The sequence below is a fragment of the Dryobates pubescens genome, chromosome Z (genome assembly GCF_014839835.1).
Source record: "Dryobates pubescens isolate bDryPub1 chromosome Z, bDryPub1.pri, whole genome shotgun sequence".
NCBI classification, from domain to species: domain Eukaryota; kingdom Metazoa; phylum Chordata; class Aves; order Piciformes; family Picidae; genus Dryobates; species Dryobates pubescens.
The window spans coordinates 118,608,914-118,632,753 of record NC_071657.1 but is presented as its reverse complement, the minus strand read 5'-3'; the positions used below and the strand labels follow the sequence as shown (position 1 = coordinate 118,632,753).

The window sequence follows — 23,840 nt, the reverse complement described above, 5'->3', positions numbered from 1 at the left end:
ATCTCAGAGATGATCTTTCCTCCCTGCATGCAATTGAGTAAGTTGTTACAGTGCAAGCTGTAGTTTCCAGTTCACTTGTGCTGGAAGCTGAACCAGTATCCTACCAACAGACCAAGTGTTTGAGCAGGTGAAAACAGAGCATCTAAAAGGGTCAATAGTCCTACTTGCCAGTCTTTGTTCTTAACCAGGTTTTTGTCCACTTACTGAAGTTGACTTAGTGTAGGTATAATTAAATGTCTGTCTTCAAGCAGCGTGTCTGTGAGTATGCTGGAATGTGTCTTTCTTCCTCCATCCCTAAATTTCAAAGGTCAGAATGGTTCGAGTAGATTTTTATTTCCTTTTAAGAAGGCTGTGTGAGAGATGAAATAAATGAGAGGATGACAAACATTGGCTGTGGTTTTGTCAGTGGTAGGATTTTAGGTGAAAAAAATGAAAAAGAAAAAAAAAAAGTAGAAATAGAACTCACTGCAAGAAGGACATTGAGGTCCTAGAGTGGTTCTAGGGAAGGGCAATGAAGCTGGTGAAGGATCTGGAGAACAAGTGCTATGAGGAGCAGCTGAGAGAACTGGATTTGTTTCACCCAGAGAAAAGGGTGATGAAGAGAGACCTTCTGGCTCTCTACTGCTCCCTGAAATGAGGTTGGAGTTAGGTTGGGGGTTGGTCTTGTCTCCCTGGTAACAAGTGATATGGGTAGGTTTAGGTTGGACATTAGAAGAAGTTTCTTCACTGAAAGGGTTCTCGAATGCTGAAACAGGCTGCCCAGGGGAGGTTCTTGAATCCTCATCCTGGGAGGTGTTTAAAAGGCACAGAGATGTGGTGCTGCGGGACATAGTTTAGCACCAGACTTGATAGAGCGATATAATGGATCTTAAAGTTTTTTCCAACCAAAATGATTCTATGATTCTTTGAATATTGACACTGGACTTGATAGCAAGTAGCACCATCAGTAGATAGAGTAAGTTGTATGCTGAGATTTGGAGAAGTCATTTATTTAGTGTCAATGCACACATTTAGCATTTTCAGTTGTAGAGCAGAAACGACTTGTGGTTCTTTTCCACCATTTCATCATAGATTTGTTAGGCAAATTCTTTCTTTTACACCTTGTGGAAAACTCACACCATGTAGTCAAGTGTAAATAAAAGCAAGAATCAACTCAGCAGTCCTTGATCTTTTGCTGGCAGCACTTCCCACACGGTAATTTTGAGGGCTCTGTGTGGGCACAGTTTGATTCTGGACTGCTTCGTACATCAGTTGTAGGTATTGAGAAATCAGATCTGTGGAATTAACTTCCAAATGATTTTCAGAAGAACATAACCATTTGGTTTGTGTTTTACATGTTTCATAATGCACTTTCAAGTCATCACCTACTTAATGTGTGAAGACAATCTTTTAAAATAATTTAATATCAAGAGTAAATTAATTTCAAAACTAAAAATAGTGGAGCGGCAGTAAGGACCTTCATTACCATATGCCCTTTTGTCTTTTTTCCCCTTCTTATCCTCTCTGCAACTTTTCTATACCACAGACAAGTTCTGCAGATCCACCCAGCAGAGATGCTGTTGGAAGCGACTGTTGGAAAGCCAACCCCCTCACCACCACCTCCTCATGTCACTATGGAAAGCACCACTGTCTTGCTGCTGCTTCAGGCTTGTCACACCTCAGCTTTGAGCTGACCTTCTCTAGGTCTTCTCAGCTAGGTTTACATTCCACTCGTGCTGATTCTTTATGCAGTGTCTCAAAGCATGGCCTTGTCTGTCTGCACAGCTAAATCCATCGCTACTCAGGATACCAGTTACGATGATGGCGGCGGGGGGGCTGGGGGGTGTGTGTGCAAAATTCTGTTGTGGGGGTTTTTACTTGCTTTTTTTTCCCTCTGGACATGAGAAGTGAAATCGTGCCCTAATGATGTCTGTTGAAAGCAGTGCTGCAGATAATATCCTACCCCAGATTCACATCATCTCCTTTCATCCTGCCACTGCCTTCCCCATCAGTGTTTGCCTGTGTAAGTCACACGTCTTCTCTTTTGAAGCCCCGCAGATCCTATTTCTGCTTCCTTGTGGTTTCCAGTTCCCTGTTTACTTTCTCTTTGACCCACTCACTCCTCCAGTGTCCAAACAAGCACCAAGTTTCACAGTTCCTTAGAAGGATTTTCTCCTAGACATAGACAACTTTAATTGTGTAACTTCACACAGATGCCTCTAAAAATCCTCTTGGTTGTTCATAAAGCACTTGATGACAATAAGGCTTTAACAGAAACATGGAATCGTTTTGGTTGGGAAAGACCTTTAAGACAATCAAGTCCAACCATTCTCTAACTGTACCAAGTCTGGTGCTAAACCATGTCCCTCAGCACCACATCTCTGTGTCTTTTAAACCCCTCCAGGTATGGGGTTTCAACCACCTGTCTTGTAAGCCTCTTCCAATGTTTAAGAACCTTTTCAGTGAAGAAGTTTCTTCTAATATCCAACCTAAACCTCCCTGGTGCAACTTGAGGCCATTTCCTCTTTTCCTGTCATTTATTACTAGGGAGAAGGGAATGACCCTCACCTTTCTCTAACCTTGATTCAGGAATTGTAGAGAGTAAGAAGGTCTCCCTTCAGCCTCCTTTTCTCCAGGCTAAGCAACCCCAGTTCTCACAGCCACTCCTCATAAGAACCGTTCTCCAGCCACATCACCTGCTTCATTGCCCTTCTGTTGCTAAATTTAGGGCTGCCTGCAACGAGGATATGGATTGCCTCCGTTTCCTTTTGTTTTCACAGAATAGTTTGGGTTGGAAGGTACCTTAAAGATCAACTAATTTCAACCCCCTCTGCCACGGGCAGGGACATCTTCACTAGACCAGGCTGCTCAGTTTGTTGTACCTTATTTTTGTGTGCGTTACAAGAATGTTGAGAAAAGAAACACTCTCCTTTTTTCTTTGTATCTCTTTGCACGTTACCTAGCTCACTTGGGGTCTGGTCACAGTGTGGCTTTTGTGCTACATCAGTAGAATTAAATAAAACAGGTCAGAACATCATCTCCAGCACTCTTCTGTGCTGGTGCATTGGATCTAATTGGTAATGCAATCATTTATCATAGAATCATAGAATGGTTCATGTTGCAAGTGACCTTTACAGTTCATCTAGTCCAACAGGGGTTTGTTTTGCAGCTAACACTTTCCTGGACAGCACCAGACATGGCCAGGGCATCAGCACATGCCGGGGGCCACTCCCAGTTTGGTGTTTGGATGTGGATGTGCTGAGATTCTGGTTTGGATGGGAAGGCAAGATGAAGAGGCACAGCTTGTGCTGAATCATAATGCTTGGCCTTGGGCCCAGGGGATCATCTACTGTCTGTTATATTTAGAGGTACAGAGGTAGCCTGAGATGCCAGGGGTCACACAAATAAAACCAGATGCTTTGATAGGTGTCAGCATCTTAATGAGGAATAAAATTAGGCCCTGGATACTTGTGGCCATCTGAAGACACTGGGTTTTGTACTACGTGATGGTTTTTTTGTTGCTATTCCTCCCCCCCCCCCCCCCCCCCCATATTTTATGACAATTGCCTGAAGTCCTGATCTGGTGGGTTTCTGCCAGATACCTGCACAGCTGGAAACTCATCAGCGATTCAGATTCCTTCAGTCAGAATGTCAGTTTTATCACAAAACCTGCAAAGCTTACCGTGGTGATTGCGAATTTCCTCTTTAGTAGACATTTTGTTTGAATGCCATGAAGGGGCTCCTTTCTCAGTGCCCCCAGGAGTACAATAAGCTATGCTCTTTGAGAGAGGCTAGATGAATACAAAGTTACCTTCATTAAATTTCCTCTTCATGCTTTAGCATAGAATATTTCAAATTTTTTTAAGCCTCTCTCTCATTTTCTTTTGTGTCTTCCATCCTATTACTTTGATGAGATTGTGGTGCATCAGCCTGATGGAAGCAGTGGGTGCATGGCTCCCTCAGAGATTTACCCTAGCACAGAGAAATATTCTGCTGGCATGCAAGGTGCTTGTGGAACAGCTGGGAAAGTGAAAGATCAAGTAATTGTAAACTTAATACAAACACATCGTTACTAGTGTGTCATGTGCTGCATGGTGCAGGTCAGACTGTGGCTCCTATTGGATTTAGCCAAGAAAGGCATTGGAGGTTTTGTATGTGTTGATTCTGTAAAGGAGTTACTGAGTTGCACTGAATGGAGACAGAGGTCTGTCCAGGTTACCTGGCAGTCCTGGTTCACTCATATCAAAGGATAGGGCTGGGCTGGCCACTAGATAAGCGGCAGAAACTCTCTGCAAACCCCTCTGCCTTTCCAAAGGGGAGAGAAAGGGAGTAAGGGAGAGAGACTGATGGGTTGGGAAAGGAACTAAACCAGCTTTAGTAAAAATAATAACAGTAAATGAAATCAATATAAATAGATGCAAACCAATAGCAAACCCAACCCCTGATGACAATGACATCACCATCACCACTGATGGTGGGAGCAGGCATCGGGGAAGTCCCAGACTGGACTTGGCAGCAGAGTGAAACCAGGTTCAGGAGCTGAATTCTGGAAATGGACTCAGGAACACACTGGTGGAGATTGAATGCAGAATGGACAGAGTCCTGCTCATATACCAGCCATTGCAGGAAAGGCTTTATCCTGATGATGCCCATGGGATGGAATCCCTTGTTGGTCAGTTTAGGGTTACCCCACAGGTGCCATCTCTGACTTATTGCACCCCAGTGTGGGACACAACATTTAGCAGTGCCCTTGGTGTGCACAGAAGCAAGTCTAAGCAGGAGCCTTTCTGGATCCCACCCCTTGGCAGTGACTCCCCATCAGCATTGTCATTGCTAGAAGCAGCCACTGTGCATGCAAACCTGCCCTGAACTTCAGCAAGTGCAGTGCAGTGCTGAGAAGTCAAATCACTGGCCAGAATTACTTCCATTCTAGCTCAAAGCAGGACAGATCCTGTGTTGTGTATTTTTCCTTCAGTTTAGTTGTGAAATTCCCAAGTGATTAAAAAGAAATAAACTAATGGGACACCTTCCTTGACATGACTCCTAAAATACAAGTACCTCTCAGGACATGAGATAGTTCAGGGAAGGAACCTTCTGCACAAGGCAGGGTCGGGTCTGAGAGCAGTCCAGGTTACTTTATCCATTCAGGTGTTTAAAGTCTCCACATTTTTACTACACATGCCATGTAATTACTGATTTGACAATATTTACCTTTTCTTACAAGCTTTACATTCAGCTTTTTGTTGAGTCCTGCTCACTGCAGGGAAGCTGGACTAGATGGCCTTTAAAGGTCCCTTCCAACCCAAACCATTCTGTGATTCATTCAAGCACCACAAATCTTTAAATGCTTCTGTAGAATGACCCTTATTTATAGGAATCCTAGAGAAGTTTCTTGTTAGGGAGAGATTTCATTTCTTTTTGGAGGACCTTTCTTGCTGCTGACTGTTTCTGACCATCCAAGAGTCCTATCATCCATCACCAAACAGAAATCAATCTCAAACCCTTTGGTGGGGTTCCCATAATGCATGATGCAACCTTCTCTCCCGAGTGGGAGATCCTGCAGCATGTGGTTTATGGCCAGCTAATGTTCGGCAGTAATCTCATTTAATGTTTTCCCCAAGGTGCAAATAGTGCATTAGGATGGTGTAACAAGCACAGCTGATCAATATGGAGATGGTGTGCTCCTTCAACAGATTAATCCATGAAAATGGACTTTGTTGACTTGAAGGAATTGGCCCCATTCACATTGACCTGCATTGGATCTGCGGTGTCTGGAAGAACAAATAGTGGGCTGAGAGCATGGCTTGAAAAATTAGCAGTGAAAAGTCATGGCATGAAAATAAGCAACTGTGGGGCAGGAGACAATGTGTCATAGAACCATGGAATTGTTTCTGTTGAAAGAGACCTTTCAGATCATCAAGTCCAACTGTTAACCCAGTACTGTAAAGCCCATCAATAAACTATGTCCCTCAACACTACATGTACATGGCTTTCCAATCCCTGCAGGGATTGGGACTACCTCAATTCACTGTTCCAGGCATTGACAACCCTTTGGGGGAAGAAATTCTTCCTAATGTGCAATTTAACCCTTCTGAGGTGCAACCTGAGGCCATTTCCTATTGTTCTGTCACTTGTTCCACGGGAGAAGAGATCAACACTCACTTCACTAAAGCCTCCTTTCAGGGAGTTGTAGAGGGAGAGGAGGTTTGGATTTTTTTTTTTATGTTGGGATTTATTTATTTATTTTTGTCCCATTAATAAAACATTTACTAGAGCAAGCAGAAAGTAAATGCACAACTGATAAAGAAAACATCACAATGTCACAAAATCCTGACAGTTTCTGACACTTCTTTCAGTAGAAACAAGGCAGAGGTGGGTGCTGACATGTTTTAACCAAAAGAGTTCTTCCTTGCCTTGATGGTGCAAAAAAACCCAATTAAAAACCAGATAATGCACACGAGTTAAAAAGAGTCAAGCAACAGTTTACAGTTTTAATTCCATGTCTGCTCTACAGGGTGATGTTTGAGCTGTTCCACTTCATCAGTCACTCTTCAGGTTCTCCCTAAAGGCTTCTAAGCAGCAGGTCTCTCAACTTCTGAATGAAGCCTCTTTGTTTAGCTGTGCTTCATGGGGGTCACCAGGCTTTGATTGTGCAGCATATCTACATTTTCTCCCTTTATTGTTTTTAATTTGAAGAAAGCACTCAACCCTCTCATGGCAGAGCAGAGAGACAAGTTTCCTATGCAGGCTTCCACCAAAATGAAGGTTACTAGGAAAGAAGAAGCTCTTTAAAAGAAAAAGAAAGGCTGAGAGCCTGGGGCTGTTTAGTCTGGAGAAGAGATGCCTGAGGGGAGATCTTATTGTTTATGGATATCTGAAGGGTGGGTGTCAAGAAGGGGCCAGTCTCTTTTCAGTGATGCACTGTGATAGGATGAGGGGCAATGGATACAAACTGGAACACAGGAAGTTCCACCTCAGCATAATGAAAAACTTCTATACTGTACGGGTGCTGGAGCCCTGGCCTAGGCTGCCCAGAGAGTTTGTGGAGTCTTCTTCTCTAGGGAGTTTCAAGACCCATCGGGATGCATTCCTGTGTGATCTGCCCTCAGTGATCCTGCTTTGGCAGGGGGATGGAACTCCAGGATCTTCAAAGGTCCCTTCCAACCCCTACCATTCTATGATTCTATAAAATCATCAGTCTTAGGGTTATAAAGAAGCACATGGTACTTCCTCTCATCCTCCATCATCATACAGACCTTACCATAGTCAGTCACTGTGCAGCAGCTCGTGGTCATACATGCTGATGCCTAGCAGGCTTTTGATGTGCTTGCTTACATCAGCAGAGGGGGGATTAAAGGAAAATCCTCCTCTGTAAGACTACAGAAGTTCGAACTTCCTGATCATAAAGTGTGTAAGCACCTGGGACTGTGTTTTAATTGTGGTTTGGGTGTTTCACAGATGTACAGTAATGAATGAAGAGAGTGAGGCGGATGTTTTATATAGGTACATACTGTAAAATCAAGGTGACTTCACACTCTCTTTCTTGAGTGGCTGCCAAGAAGTCAGTTCCCCTAAGGAGCAGTGTTGTGCTTCACGTTTCACTTCCATACTTGAGTAAAACAGAGCTTTGCCTTGGCTGAGCAGCAAAACAAGACAGAACAGAACATTCATCTGAGGATACTGTGGCTGATGAGTCTTAAGGTTTTTTCCAGCCTTACTGAACTAAAACTAATGTGGTCTGGAATAGATTGTTAGAGGAGCCACCTTGAGGCATTTCTTCTTGGACAGATGGGAAGATGTCCTAAGAAGGGCAACAAAACTGGTGAAGGGTCTAGAGCACAAATCTTGTGAGGAGAAGCTGAGGGAACTGGGGTTTAGCCTGGAGAAAAGAAGCTTAGAGAGAGATGTTCTTGCTTTCAAGTCCCTAAAAGCAGGTTAGAGCCTGGTGGGGGTTGGTCTCTTCTCCCAAGGAACAAGCAACAGTACAAGAGAAAATGGCCTCAAGTTGCACCAGGGGATGTTTGAGTTGGACATTGTAAAAAATTTCTTCCCCAAAAGGGTTGTCAAGGCCCAGAACAAGCTGACCAGGGCTAGTGGAGTCCCCATCCCTGCAGGAATTGAAAAGCCATGTAGATGTGGTACTGAAGGACATGGTTTAGTAGCTATTTGGCAGTATTAAATTTAATGGTTTGATTTCATGATCTTAAAAAGGTCTCTTCCAAGCAAAACAGTTCTGTGATTCTATATGCTAAGTATACAGCTTGCACACATAAAGCAAATGGCTGATTTCAAGGCACATGAGCTGGAACGCATCTCAAATTGTCATGTGTTTTTCCTCTGCCTTTAAAATATTTTATCTTAGGTGAGAAAGCAGTTTCACTGTGGTTTGATTGTTTGCTAGAAATGCCTATCTTAAAAAGGACTTAAAAAGTAAATGTCCAGTTACCTTAACATTTCCATGGATGTTTTGTCTCTGAAAAACTTCACCAACCCCTTTTCTTTTGAAATACGCAAGCATTATATTCCCATTTTAATTCTGTGGCCTTATCAGCATGGGTAGCATTTTAGAAATTAAGATTTTTACCCAAACGAGATTGGCTTTTGAAGGAAGGACTACAGAAGCTTCCCTTCCTTTAGCTTCTGTTGAAGGCAAAAAAAAAAACAAACAATGCATTGCATCAGTCTAAAAGATGGCAAGAGCAATGAGTCCAGACAGTAGAGAAAACAGACCAAAAGTCCTAAATAACTTGCACATCTGGTGCGAGGATTAGAATTGAGGTGATGGAAAGGAGGATGCACTGAAAATAGAGGCTCTCATCAGATCAGCAAAAGTAGGTTGTGTAATTTGCTGATGGTAGTTGCTTTTGATATCCTGGAGGTCAGCTGAGAGGGTGATTTTCCTTCTATGCAGGAGCAATATTTACTAAGTAGCAAGATTACATGGTCCTACGGATAGCAGCAAAGAAGCGTTCCCGTGGTTCTGTGACTGTTTGTGGCATAGGTGAGATCAGATGTATTTTATCATTGCTGAGATCTTCAGGTAGAGGTGTGTGCTCATATGAAGTTTGTTTTCTCTGCCAGCTGGAAACTGAGTACTGGATCAGGAGGACATTGTGGTTCTAATAGCCAAACTTCTGCAGCTCACATTTGCATCTCACATTACCCCTCTTTATAACCCAGCTAACTCTAGAAACAGCCTTTCTGTAGAAATTCAAAGTGTGTTCCTTCACTTCTTTAAGAATGATAATGGTTATAAAAGAGTTACATCTTTCTTGGAATTATTTTGAGAAGGAAACCAAGAGGTTCTTTTCTCTTTCCCCAGGCGATATGAGTCTCACCCAATCTGTGCTGATCTGCAGGATAAAATTCTACAGTGTTATCAACAACACGCTCAGGAGACTCTCAGCTGCTCTGCCCTGGCCAGCCAGTACCTGCACTGTGTCAATCATGCCAAACAGGTGAGTTAGAAATAGTGGCACTCAAATAATCATGGAATCATGAAGGGTATTGAGAACAAGTCTTACGAGGAGCAGGTGAGAGAGCTGGCGTTGTGTAGTCTGAAGGAGGCTGAGGGGAGACTTTTCACTCTCTACAACTATCTGCAGGGAGGTTGCAGAGAAGTGAGTGTTGATCTCTTCTCACAAGTCTCAGGTCTTTGGACAAGAGTAAATGGCATCAAGTTACACCAGGGGTGGTTTAGGTTGGACATTAGGAAAAATTTCTGTACCAAAAGGGTTATCAAAAACTGGAACAGGCTGCCCAGGGAAGTGGCTGAATTCATCCCTGGATGGAGTAAAAAGTCATCTAGATGTGGTACTCAAGGATAAGGGGTAGTAGTGGCCCTGGTAGACTGTTGGACCATTAGATAATGGTTGGACTTGATGATCTTGAAGGCCTTTCGCAACCATAGTGATTTGGTGGTTTGAGTTAGAAGGGACCTTTAAGGTTCGTCTATTCCAAACCCCCTGCAGTCAGCAAGTGACATCTGCAGCTAAAATAGATTGCTCAGACCCCCAGACAACCTGACCTGGAATGGTTCCAAGAATGGAACATCTGCTGCCTCTCTGGGCAACCTGAGCCAGGGTCTCAGTACCATCTTCCTTTGACCTAATGTGGATCTCCCCTCTTTTAGTTTAAGATCATTGCTCCTTGTCCTGTCACAACAGGCCCTCATCAAAAGCCTATTCCCAGCTTCCTTAGAGGTCCCTGTAAGTGCTGAAAGGCTGCAAGAAGGTATTCCTGGAGCCTTCTCATATCCAGGCTGAACCCCAACTCCTCCAGCCTGTCATCACAACAGAGGGGTTCCAGCCCTTGGATCATTTTTGTGGCTTCCCTTGCCCCACTCCCAGAAGTCCATGCTGTAGTCAGCTTGCTCCTCTGTGCACAGGCAGCCTGGCTGGGTTGGCAGTGCTAGAAGACAAATTCATCTAATGGCTGTAGCGTCGTTGTTCTCTGAACACTACAGGACAAAAACAATTGTCTGACTGTCTGGGCAGCTCTAAAATCACTTTATGATATTAAGTGTTGGCATCATCAGTGAAAACTTTAAAGAGGATTCATGTGATGAAAAATAAATGTCAGTGAGATCATCCTGTCCCTTTCAAAATCACCTCCTTTGACATACGCTCCATCATATGTCCTCCTGCCCGCTTGTCATGCACCAAGCCCTTGGGCTCCTTCATTTCCTTGAAAACCCTACAGCCCACCAGATCTTCCTGCTCATCAAAATTTTTCCTGATGCCCTAGCCTGAGGCTGTCTTCCATAAAGCTTTATTAATTTTGGAGAGATCATTTATTAATTTTTGAGAGGTGGCTGAGTCTTGCTCAGACACCCAGGCATAGAAAGTACAACCAGCTTTGTCCACGTTCCTTCTTTGAGCACAGAAGCTGCTATGAATTCAGCTAGAAATTTTTCACAGAATCACAGAGTGGTAGGGTTTGGAAGGGACCTCTGAAGATCATCAAGTCCAAACCTCCTACTAGAGCAGAATCACCTACAGCAGATCACATAGGAGCACATCCAGATGGGCCTAGAAAGCCTCCAAAGATGGAGGCTCCACCACCTCTCTGGGCAGCCTACTCCAGAGCCACAAAGTAAAGACATTTATTCTCATGCTTAGATGGAACTTCCTATGTTCAAGTTTATGCCCATCACAGATTCATAGATTTCATTGGGTTGGAAGGGACCCTCAAAGGTCATCTTATCCAACCCCCTTGCAGTGAGCAGGGACACATCCAACTAGATCAGGCTGCTCAGGGCCACATCAAGTCTGATCTTGAATATCACCAGGGATAGGGTCTCAACCACATCTCTGGACAATCCATTCCACTATTTCACCACTCTCATTATGAAGAACTTCCTCCTTATGTCCAACCTAAATATACCCTGCTCCAGTTTCAAACTATTGCCTCTCACCCTATCACCACAAGCTCTTCTAAATAGTCCTTCCCCAACCTTCCTGTAGGTCCCCTTCAGATATTGAAATGTAGCTACAAGGTCTCCCTGGAGCCTTCTCCAGGCTGAACAGCCCCAATTCTTTCAGCCTGTCTTCACAGGAGAGGGGTTCCAGCCCTCTGATCATCTTTGTAGCCCTCCTCTGGATCCACTCCAGGAGGTCCATGTCTCCCTGTGTTGGACTTCCCACAGGTGGACACATCCCTTTCTTCCTTCAGTTGTACAGGTCCCCATGACCTTTTGAACTGTAATTTTATTTCCTTTAAATTGAAATGCAGGGTTTTCAGCTAATGTCTGCTATGACAAACAATAATTGGTGTCTATATTTATTTAGTGCCATGGTTTAGTTGATTAGATGGTGTTGGGTGATAGGTTGGACTTGATGATCTCAAAGGTCTTTTCCAACCTGGTTAATTCTGTATTCTGTAATTCTGTATTCTGTATTTTTTCTGAGTTTTCCTTTAGTGTGATTGTTACATTCCAAAATCCAGGCTGAAGGTCCTGCACTATGAGTGGGTTTGAGGTATTTTAGAAGAAAGGCCAAGGAATAATATTGACATTTTTCTGTAGTGGATTAGATTTTCACCATGGCTTGCATCACCTGGAACACTTAATGTATTTATGATGTATTATTTTCTAAGCTAAGTTAAAAAAGTTATATTAATTACTTAAAGATGTTTCAGCTATTACCAAAGTTTGTATCTGATAGGAATTTGTTCAGAAGACTATGATGAGGATGAATTAATTCATGTTCAGCAGCTGTAAGAAAAGAAAATTGCATAAATCTGAGCATTAGGTTTAAACACCCTTTTAAACACCTTTTTTTTTTCATTGAAGATCTTCACCCAAGCCTGTCAAGTAGTTAAAAGTGTTTCCTAAATGTTTCCTACTCTCTTTCACAAATGCTTCAAGATGAGAATTCAGAGAGGTTTCTCTCTTATGATAAGAGAGAAAGAGGAGCCTTTTATGATGGAAATATTTGCAGGCAGGAACAATGAACATCAGTCCTCTATATCTCATCTTCCATGTGTTGCAGCTGTAATTGCAATTATTTTTACTCACTGATTGCCCAGAAGTCCAGGGAAAAGAAACAGTTCCTTGGAAATAATTGCTATAAAATACTTCAAAAATTACCTGCTACGTGTGCTTGGTTGGAAGGCAGAAGAGTGGGATAAATAGGAGGTTCAGAAATGAAGAAGTTAACTGACACTAGCTACAAGAAACAAACAAAGAAGAAATTTTGCTAGAGGGAATAGAGCAAGATATTGAAAACCAAATAAGTTAACTAATCCGATTTCCTGGCGAGGAGTCTGGGCACTTGTGCTCAGGCTGAGCACACTTTGTGCTTTTCATAAATTGAATTTATTGACTCCTCTTTCTTTCCTATCTTGCTTATAATTATCTCACCCTCTCTTCTGTGTGCTCCTTATTTCTCCTCCTGTCTGTAATCTCATGTCTCTATCTGTCCTTTTCTCCCCCTTGTTAGAAAAGCCCAGAGAGTCGTTAATTCAGAGGAGTTTGACACATTCTTGTATCTTCACTTCAAATCTTTGCCCAAAGTCATGAGAAGCCAGTGAGATAAATTAAACAATATTATTAATGTTTGCATTTTATTATAATGGTAACAGAGAGGGGAAAAAATCACTAAATGGATCCATTAAGGGAAAGATATTAAGGTTGTCTGTGGCATTTTGTGTTCCTCCTGCTGAAGTAATGCCAGCCAGTCACTGCACTACAGCAGACCATCTAGTGGCATTTTAGTCACATTTTCTGTATTACATCCACTCACATGGACAAGGTGGTTGTTGAAATACCCTTCTTTTTCCCTTTCTTTTCTTTTTTTTTTTCTTCTGTGTGTTTGTTTACCCCTGAGCTACAAGGGACCTAATTCCTATATGGAAACACAACTAGTCTGTAGCTTAATAAAGTCTGCACAATAGGTTCCTATTAGACCACACTGAATTTCAGAAAGATGCAAGTCTCTGGAGGTACATGAGATTTGAAAGTATGATACCAACAGCTGCAGTTGTCTGACAGTCTGGCTGCAAAATATTGAGAGCAGCCCTGTGAAGAAAGACTTGGGAGTGTGAGTGAACAGCAGGACACAAACTGGCAATGGGCGCTCACAACCCAGACCCAGACATGTCCTGGGCTGATACCCTCTGCTGTGAGGACATGCTGAGAGAGTTGGGTTGTTCAGCCTGGGGAAGAGAAGGCTTCAGGAGGATATTGTGGCCTTTCAGTTCTTAAAGATACCTACAATAAAGCTGGAGACAGACTTTTGATGAGGGCCTGTTGTGACAGGACAAGGGGTGATGGTTTGAAACTACAAGAAGCAAGATCCAGACTAGGTCAAAGGAAGAATTTTTCTACACTGAAGGTAAGGAGACCCTGACCCAGTTTGCCCAGAGAGGTGGTGGATGCAACCCATCCTTGGAAACATTCCATGTCAGGTTGGTTGGGGCTCTGAGCAACCTGCTCTATTTGAAGATGCCTCTGCTGACTGCAGAGTGGGGTTGGACCAGATGACCCTTACAGGTCTTTTCCAGCCCAAACCAATCTATGATTCTGTTTTATCCTTCAGCCTCTTCAGTCTTGTAACCATTATTCCAATTTGTAGGATCCAGTGGCCCTTAATCAGTCATCCTAGTTGGAAGAGAACATTATTTTAGGTTCATCCTCCACTCTTTTTACTAGATACCATCTTTCAATCTAGTAGAAAAATATGTAGAATTAGTGCAGCTGGAAACACTGAACTGAAACTCTATAAAAAGCATTTTCCATTGTGGCCACCATTTAGTACTACCTTGTTTGAAAGGAGCTTGGTATGAAAAGTCAGAGCAGGTTCTCTTCATACCTATATTGGTTCAATGAAAACAAACAAACAAACAAGCAAAAAATGCAAGCAAAAAAAATGTGAAGATATGAAGTAAATTTCTAGGTGATATTAAATGGCTTCAGTCAGTAAAGAACATTACAAAAGAAGTAGAAAAACCCAAGACCTGGGACACTCCCAGTTGTCTGAAGATGAAATTTCATGGGCAGAAATATGCATGTGATGAACAAATATCTGCAATTTCTTTCCTTAGGATACTAAATAAAAGTAACACAATTTTTTCTCAGATCTTTTGGGAATTTCCTGCCTTAACCTAGGCAGTGTCAAATTTATGTAAAGTTAATCTTCAGCCCAGCAATGGCTTCAAGCAAGTTTCAGTAATACCACTGCAGAAAGAATCTTCCAGGTAGAGGAAGCCTTCATCAGGTTATAGAAATCTCTGCAGGGATGCTGTCAAACTGAGACTGAAGATTTTGGTAACTAATAAAAATTTCCCTTATTTTTGTTAGTAGTAGCACCTAAGGGAGCATAAAACCCAATCTTTTTGGTTTGTCAATGTGTGCTGTGCTGTGGATTCTGGAGAACATTCGTGATCACAAGGACTTTATCTAGCTGCAGTCTGTCCTGCTCCTTAGTACACCTCTTAAGTCTTGCAGAAACACTGCTTGATCTAGTTGAATGGTTTAAGTTACTTTTTGGTAATACCATGAAAATTTGGTTAAGGACATGACAACAGACCTTTCATTCCCTTTAATTTTCCCAATCCCTAGCTGACAACACAGTTCAGATTCTTAAGAAAATGTGCTCTGTGTGGGCAGATGCTGCTGCTCAAATACTTGAATCAGCTCTTTAGGATCACAGCCTCCAAGGCTGAAGATGCCACAACCTCTTTCCATCCTTTGGGATGTCCAACCTCCTGCTCACAGCAGGATTAACAGTGAGGACAGATGAGGTTGTTCAGTGCTTTGTCCAGCTGGATCTTTGACAACCTCTAAGGCTGAAGATGCCACAACCTCTTTGTATCTCTGTCCCTCTGTGTAATTATCCTTGAAGAGAAATATTTTTTCTTATCTATTTGGAACCTCTTGATTTGATTGCTATAATTATAAAATTGTTTGGCTTGGAAGAGACCTTTGTGTCATAAAGTCCAGCTGCTAACACATCATTGCCAGGTCACCATTAAACCATGTCCCTCAATACCACATCTCCACAGCTTTTAGATTCCTTCAGGGATGGGGTCTCCACCACTTCCCTGGGCAGCCTGTTTCAGGGCTTGACAACCCTCTTGATGAAGTGTCTCAGTGAAGTTATCTGGTTTATAGACCTCCTGTAAGATTTCAGAGTTAACATTTGGGATTGCTCCTGACATAAGCCCTAAAACTTAACAAATCACTTCCTACCACTTCTTAAAAGGATAGTCCTAATTACTGTCTTCCTTGTTTTCTGGATTCTGTAGGCAAAAGCAGTAGATTGCCTTTGTCACCCTTGTAGTCCTCCAGTGAACATGCTTTTACTGCCTAGCTTGTCAGTGTCCTGTTAGATTGCACTCTCTTCCCCTTGCTGATCTAGACAATTAGTATTCATATATGTGCTTATCTCTGCAGACCCTTTATCTCTAGATTATGGCAGTAGGAAGATCTTAGTAGACCCTACATACTGTCCTTGCAAGTCTGAATTTTCATGGAAGAGGCCAGGACCTCTCAAAAGTGTCAAGACCTTGGTGGTACAGCTTTCTGGTATGGTGGGAGGAATAACTCTTGGACTAGTTGTCACAGCTATGCTTTTGGCTTTTGGTGGCCTGGCTGTGCACTAATCATAAATTCATAGAATTGTTTAGGTTGAGAAAGACCTTTCAGATCACCTAATCCAGCCACTAACCCAGCACAGCCAAGTCCACCAGTAATGTGTGTCTACACATCTTTTAAATCCCTCCGGGGATGGTGACTCCAGCACTTCCCTGGGTAGTGCAAGGTCAGTGCAACACATTCAGACTATTGAGATTTTGATTATGACTCAGAACACAGGAAGGACGTAGGAAGGGGAGCTAGTTAGTGTGGTAGGACTTCAAGATATATATCCTTGAGTATGTAATTGCTGGGAACAGGATTCACCTTATTGTAAGGTCAGACATTTTAATTTCTTTAATAGCCACAGCACTAGAGCCATGATAGCATTAGCATGGATGAATCTCACTGCAATTCTCCAGGCCTCCAAATGGCTAGCTTGTTGAATCCTCAGATAGCCTCATTCTGCCTCTGAGGCTTGTCTCTCTGATGGTGTGTGTGCTGACAGTGTTTCTTTTGCTATATTTTAATGTAAAAGACCTGCAAACCCTCAGAAGAAATTGTAGCCAAACTTCAGGGAGTCTCTGGGATAACTCTTGAGTTACTGAAAAATGTGTTTTCTCCCTTTCTCTTCCCTTCCCTTCCCCCTGACCGCTTCCATAGCAGAGCATGCTTGGGAGAGGAGGATAAAGGCATTGTCCAAATCAAGCACAAGACCATCAACTCTAATTTCAGCAGAAGAGCATTTTTTTTCCCAAGAGTGATATCACAGCCCATTTACAGGGCAAGCCAATAAAGAGAAGAACTGGAAGAACCATTTCAAGAGCAGCAGCCATCACAGCTCAATCAGTGTGACCATTTGAAAAACCGAGACCTGTATCCAATTCCATCAGAAATCACGCAGCCGAAGATCCTGTTCAGTCTTAGTAAAATCCACTTATTGGTGATTGAAGGAAGGAAAAGAAAAGAACCTTTCACTGACCTTAGAAAGGGGGAATATCCTTCAAGCGCTGCTATTTCATTGTAGAATCTCCTCAAAAAAGCTTCCCACTGTCAGAGGCACGGGTATGTAACACTTGGTGTGCTGGGACGTGGTGGGACTTTGTGAGCAAGCCAGCCGCTGCTCCTTACCGTGCTGTACTCCTTGCTCATATTAAAGTTTCTCTTGCCATGTATAATGACAAACTAAATTGTGCTCTAACTTATTTCACAAATGATGTAACTTAATGTAAGTCTCTCTCCAGGCCTTCTGCTGGAATGATGTTAATGATGCAATACTTCAGATGTAACATGGCCTTTATTTACCTGAAATGATTCTGTTGTGCTCCTCACTCCTCTATCAAATAATGATGAAAATGCCTCTCTCTGTACCAACAATAAATATATTTTATGAACAAGACTGATGCTTCAGTCTGTCTCTCTTTCCAGGGCGTGGAGGCAGATGGTGTTCCCTCTGCTGCGTCAGTCATGGTTTTCCCAGCACATGTTGTTGCAGAATCTTTCAAGCATAGATTTTTATGCATAACCAACCTTGTTTTCAGGAACTTACATAGAACTGGTTTAACTTCTAGGTTTCTTGGTGCCTTTGAGGTGCTGAACTCAATGATCCTCATGGGTGCCTTCCAGCTCAGGATAGTCTATGATTTAAACTACAAGTCAGGTGAGACCACCACTCCTGACCTTGCTTCTACCAACTTGTGTGGTGTTAAGTCCTCTTTTTCTGGATGCATATGCATTTATACTTGGGTGTGGTGTCTCATAAGGGGGTCATGGTTTCAAGTTGCACCAGAGGAGGTTAAGGTTGGGTATTACAGGAAACTTCTTCACTGAGGGTATTCTCAAACACTGGAACATGCTCCCTAGGGAGGTGGTTGAATCACCGTTCTTGGAAGTACTTAAAGGACAGAGTTGTGGTGCTGAGGAATATGGTTTGTCACTGGCCTGGGTGGAGTTGAATGGTGTTTGGTCTTAATGATCTTAAAGGTCTTTTTCCAACCAAAGTGATTCTTTGATTCTGTAGCTGCTTTCCATCACAGCAACTTTAAAGTATTCCATGTAATCCTGCGCCGTGGTTCATGTCCCACCAGCATTCCCTTTCTTGGAAAGTACTTGTGAATGAAAAGCCACAGAGTGCCCAAAACTGCATCCATTTAATCATTTTTGCTCAGACAACAGCTGCCACATTCCTCTTACCAAGTGATCTTAGAAGAGGTTTTGTAGCCAATAGTAATACTAAGTGTCAAATGAGCAGTGTGCCTGGAGCCTTCGGCTTTTTATTTACCTGCTTCTCTAATTGGTTGCTTTTTAACTGCATCCCACCCTAAGACTGCAAGTGCACCTGTGGATCTCATTTGTATTCAAATATTGCCAGTGACTCTCCTATTCTAATTATCAAGATGCTTTGTGAGTACTGTTTAATTAAGGAGGTTCTTTTTTTTTTTTAATGCTAGCAAAAGGAGCTGGTCTTTTGTTACACATGAAGCAACCGTAATAGCAGTAGGAGAGGAAGATCCTGGAGTTCAGTGTCAGGTGCCAGGTAAACTGCTTGAGAGAAATCATAGGGACAGCAGTGACATGTTTACATGGTGACTTGCTGGAGTGTTTACAAAGCAGCTAACTCACAAATTCTCCTTTATAACGTTCTCTTTTGTAACAGAGAGCCAAGAAGCTGGCAGATCTGTCCTTGCCAGACTTAGAATTGGCAGCAGAATGCAGCACAGAGGAAAAGCAGATGTTTTTCAAGCCAGATGATTCTGTAAAATCAGAAGAGGAGCTGTGTCGGGAAGGAAGGTCTCTGTTATTGCCAAATGTTTCTTGGTTTCCCATCCTGACAGCCTTGAGCAATGGGACTCAGTCTTGCTTGCTTTGTTCAGCTATGTTTCAGGCTTCATTTGAGAGGTTGTGTTCTTTAAACATCTGTATCATAAGCAGTGGCATCTCTAACGTGCTGCTTCAGCTTGAGAGATGCTTGTTGTGACAAAGAGGGTGTAAACTTTAAAACTGTCCACATTCTGGACATCTTTCAGCTTTAAAGTAGTGCAGCAGTTGAAGAGTGAGCTTCCGTTTGCCTCAACTTCTGCCTGTGCCACCTCTCCTGTGTACCTGCCTCTTACTCTTTTCATCAGGCTTAGACTTCATTCTCCCCTCTTGGATATCAAGAAGGACACTACTCCTTGGAAAACAGAGTTGAGAGGTAGTGATGGACATCTCTGCTAAAGGAAGTAGTAGGTCAAAACCAGGTTTGCCATCTTTTGCTCTGAAACTGCACTAATGATATTTTAAAAAGAAAACCAGCAGTGTTTGTAAGATCTGAAGAAGCACAAGCAAGAGGACTTGTGTGTCTTTCTAAACATTGATCTCATTAATGCTGATCAATATGTAAAGGACAGGGGGTAAGAGGATGGGGCCAGACTCTTTTCAGTGGTGCCCAGGGACATGATGGAGCAACAAGCACAAACTGAAACCCAAAAGGTTCCATCTAAACATGACAAGAAACTTGTTATGAGGGTGCTGGAGCCCTGGAGCAGGCTGCTCAGAGAGGCTGTGGAGTCTTTCTCTGAAGAGATTTAAGATCCACCTGGACATTGTGATCCTGGGCACCTGTTCTGGGTGACACTGCTGTAGCAGGGGGGTTGGACTGGATGATCTCCAGAGGCCCCCTCCAACCCCACCATACTAGGATTCTGTGATCCTCACCTTACCGTTTGTGGTACTGGGAGGACAGAGGGAAAATGCTGCATCTAATCTGATATGCATAATGTTCTTCCAGCCAAGACTTACCTTGTAGTTGCAGTTCAAGCTTGTCTTTCAAGTTTGTCATTTTTCACTGTTTGTTAGACATGGGGATTTCTCCTGCCTTCTCAGAAATAACCAGATCTCTCCAGGATTGATGAACTGAGAGTTTGAACTCAGCTTAATGGACCCTGATCTCAGGAGGAATGATAGGGGTGATACCCTCTGGATTGACAGATGACAGCATGACACTCTGCCCATGGAGAACAATTTCAGATATTCTTGTTGGTCATTCACAAGCTCTGATCAGCTGTTACCAAAGGGCTGTTTCACCTGGGGTTTTAAATGGAAAAGCTGTTTTGTACCAGCTGAATCAAAGCATTTCATTGTTCTTTGCTCAGTGCCTGTGGAACAAATCACAGGTCTCTCAAAGGTGTCAAAATAATCTCTGCTCTCCTATTCTCATGTAATTTAGCAGTGTTAGACTCTTTCAGACACTAGAGTTCCTTTCCTCAGGAATTGTGTGTGACAGATCACATTACCTCACAGAGCTAGGTTTGGCTTTTTCACCTGTTGGGATGTCCCTGCATTGCAGTTTTCAGCAGGTACTTGGAATTAGCTTTAATATTTATAGAACCATAGAACAGTTGGGATTGGAAGGGACCATGAAGATCATCCAGCTCCAAACCCCCTGCCATGGGCAAGAACACCTTCCACTAGATCAGGTTGCAGACGTGAATCTTGTGAGCTGGTCTTAATTTGCAGAGGTTTATGTTGGAACCATTCTTTGGAAGTTGGCTGAAGACAAAAGAGAGGAGACTCTGGAAGGAGAGAGCTAGAGAGGGCATGCACAAGGTAGTCTTCGATCCCACAAGCCCACAGCAAGATCCAAGTAGAGGTCTTGAAAATGTAAAGGGAGTAGACTTGAGAAGTGAGGTAAGTTGACAGCAATGCTCGTGTTGGGTTTTGCTGGGTGAACACCCTGCTGTTTTCAGCTCTGTGTTGGAGAAGAATGTCTGTCATCTCAGGTCACCTTCCTGTTTGCTCTCAGCTGCTGTTCTCATCAGAGGGAGCATTATCAAACAGGGCCTGGAGGCAAGCGTGTCTCTATTTGATCAGCAGTGTGGTGGTGATCCCACAGCGCTGCTCTGAAGATATTCCCACCAGAGAAACCCTACATGCAGCAAAGGTACCGTGCCCTTCCAAAGTCTGCCTGGCAGTGAAACTGTCACTGCAATGCAAAATTAGGTTCACCAGCCAAGGTGATCAGCCTTTACCCATCCCTGAGGAAGAGGGAGACATCCTGAATATGGTGTGAGGAGGACCTGGGACTTGGAGTCATTGTTGAAAGAGCCAGGTAGGTTCCCAGAGAGTGTGGGGCACTGAGCCAGGGCACCTCCACAAGACTGTCAGCTCTGTGTGAAAAAAGATGCTTGGTAATTAGAGAGGTAATTAGTTTGGTAATTACTAAGGTAATTAGTTTGATTCTCTCTCAAGCCAGTAACTGCTGGGAAGAGAACACTCAGCCATTGTGCTGGAGGGAGCACCTGGAATTGCAGTGCTGCAGCATCCCTCCCATCAAGTTAACCCTTCTCCATCCTGGGATAATTTGACCAAAAAGTAACACTAAAAGGTCAGCTTGTCAGAGGTCTTGTGCCCAAAAACTTCTGATCCAACTTCCAATGACACTGAAAATGTGCCACAGAGCCCATCTGCAGTGCTGTTTAGTTCTGAAAGGGTTTAGTAATTGGGAGTATAGTGAGGGCAAGGACATGAGGTCCTGGAGACCCCTTAATGAACAGGAACTGGTTTTGCTAGACTGCCCATCAGAATTTACTGGATCTCTCCCCTGTTTCTTATGTTGCATAGGGAGGAATCCCCCGCCTCCATTTTAATATTATTAACACTTGGGCTGTTTTGAAAAGGTCAGTGTCAGCTCAGATGGTTTCTAATCTGACTCTTAAAAAGCCAGCAAGCGAGAAATCTATATTCCACCCTAGCTGCCTCTGAAAAGCTGAGCCTGGTGGTTTGTAAAGCAGGTGTTTGCAGAGGTGACTTGGTTTTGCTCATGATTCCTGCTGCTGGAATCAGGGGGAAAAATTAAAATATCTGCTCTTGTCTGACAAAATTAATTTTGCAGTGAGAGTCTGTGAGCAGGATCCAGATACAGCTCCAGGAGCACAGTTACCCCTCACATTGCACCAGGGGAGAGCTAGGTTGGACATTAGGAACAATTTCTTCACCAAAAGGGGTTGTCAAACCCTGGAACATGCTGCCCATGGAAGTGGTGGGGTCACCGTCCCTGGAGAGTTTATAAATCCATGTAGATGTGGTGCTGAAGGACCATGGTTTGGTGGTGACCTGACAGTGCTGGGTTAATGGTTGGACTGGATAATCTTCAAGGTGTTTTCCAACCCCAACAGTTATATGACTGTTAAGACCAGATGCACAGAGCACATCTGTATCTGTGGTTTTACATATTGGAAGTTGATCCTGTTGCTGCTGACTTAGCAGGAAAATCAGAATCAGAGAATGGTTTGGTTTGGAAGGGACCTTAAAGATCATCTAGTTCCAGACCGCCTGCCATGGTCAGGGACACCTAGACCAGGTTGCTCAAGGCTTTGTCCAGCCTGGCCTTGAACACCTTCAAGGAGGGGACACCCACAACTTCCCTGGGCAACCTGTTCCAGTGGCTGATGACCCTCACTGTAAAGAATTTCTTCCTAATCTCCAGTCTAAATCTCCCCTCTTTCAGCTTCAATTCATTCCCTCTCATCCTATCACTACAAGCCCTCGTAAGAAGTCCCTCGCCAGCTTTCTTATAGCCTCCTTCAGGTACTGGAAGGTCACTATAAGGTTTCCCCAGAACTTTCTCCAGGCTGAACAACCCTGATTCTCACAGCCTGTCTCCAGGCTTCTTTGTTTAGCAGCAAACAGGAAGAAAATCGCCCAACTCCTGTCCTTTTGTCCCAGTTTGCTATCTTGTAGGCAGTGAGGCAGCGGTGCAGCAAACACATGCCAGTGTTGTTTGCACTTGTGGGTTTAGGGGAAAGCTGCAAAAGGGAGGAGGCAAGGGGAGAGGCAGGAGTCAACAGCAAGAGAATATTAAATAGCCTCCAGTAAAACAAGGGATGGTTGTGAAGCCACTTGGAGCTCTCAAGAAGTGGTAATGTGTGGCTGCTGCTAATGTTAGGGTATGCAGCACACGGTCTAGGACCTGCCCATCGACATGAGAGCTCTGCTTTTGTGCCACCGAGCCCAGCAAAAATCATTTGCTCAAGTGCTCATCAGGGTTTTCCTTGAATGGAGAGTGAACCCACTAGGGAGCCTGTCAAGCAGCCCTCCTTATGAATCACTATCAGTCCTTGCCTTGCTGTTTGCTGGGTTTTGTTTCCTTTAAAAGGAAGCTTTTTCAGCTGACACGGTGGCACTTTTTGGGGTTTGGAATGAAGCTGATTGCTGCTGCTGCAGCTTGGTCTGCTATTAAAAAGAAACAAAACAGCATAGTAAAGCCATGTATATCAAACCTTGGTGACTTTGCATCTCCTGCTATCTGGAGTCAGCCTTTTGGAGCTTGTGATCTTTCTTGTCATTTTCCTTATGCTGTCCAGCTAGATTTGATGTTCCTCCAGGCCCAAGGGCAGCCCATGCACAAACTGAGATGGTGGGTCCCAAAGCAAGGAATCCAGAAGATGGTCTCACTCTTGCTTCCTCAGGAGTAGAACTGACCAGTTGAAACAGCTCTCTGTCTGTCCTTCAGAAAACATTTATCTAGACAACTCTACAACTCCCTGAAAGGAGATTGGAGACAGATGAGGGTTAATCTCTTCTGCCAAGTGATAGGATAAGAGAAAATGCCATCGGGTTTCACCAGGGCAGGTTTAGTTTGGCCATGAGGAACAATTCCTGCCCCAAAAATGTTGTCAAGCACTGAAACAGGCTGCTGAGGGCAGTGGTGGAATCTCCATCCCTACAGGGATTTAAAAGCCCTAGAGGGATTTAAAAGTAACTGTGGTGCTAAGGGACATGGTTTAGTGCTGACCCTGCAGTGCCA

General features: G+C 43.4%; 1 protein-coding gene across 4 annotated transcripts in view; it reads left to right on the top strand.

Annotated features, from left to right (window-relative positions):
* CHCHD3 (coiled-coil-helix-coiled-coil-helix domain containing 3) overlaps positions 1 to 17,447 on the top strand; it is a 190,935-nt gene extending 173,488 nt beyond the window's left edge. For 2 of the 4 annotated variants that reach the window (XM_009900239.2, XM_054178807.1), the window contains 2 exons: positions 9,302 to 9,437; positions 16,721 to 17,447. In XM_009900239.2, the coding sequence (XP_009898541.1) occupies positions 9,302 to 9,437; positions 16,721 to 16,744 (160 nt within the window). In that variant the 3' untranslated portion in view covers positions 16,745 to 17,447. Of the gene's footprint in view, positions 1 to 9,301; positions 9,438 to 16,717 lie in introns of all 4 variants that reach the window. The other 2 variants (XM_009900240.2, XM_054178806.1) reach the window with 1 other exon arrangement.
* The last annotated feature ends 6,393 nt before the right edge of the window (positions 17,448 to 23,840 follow it).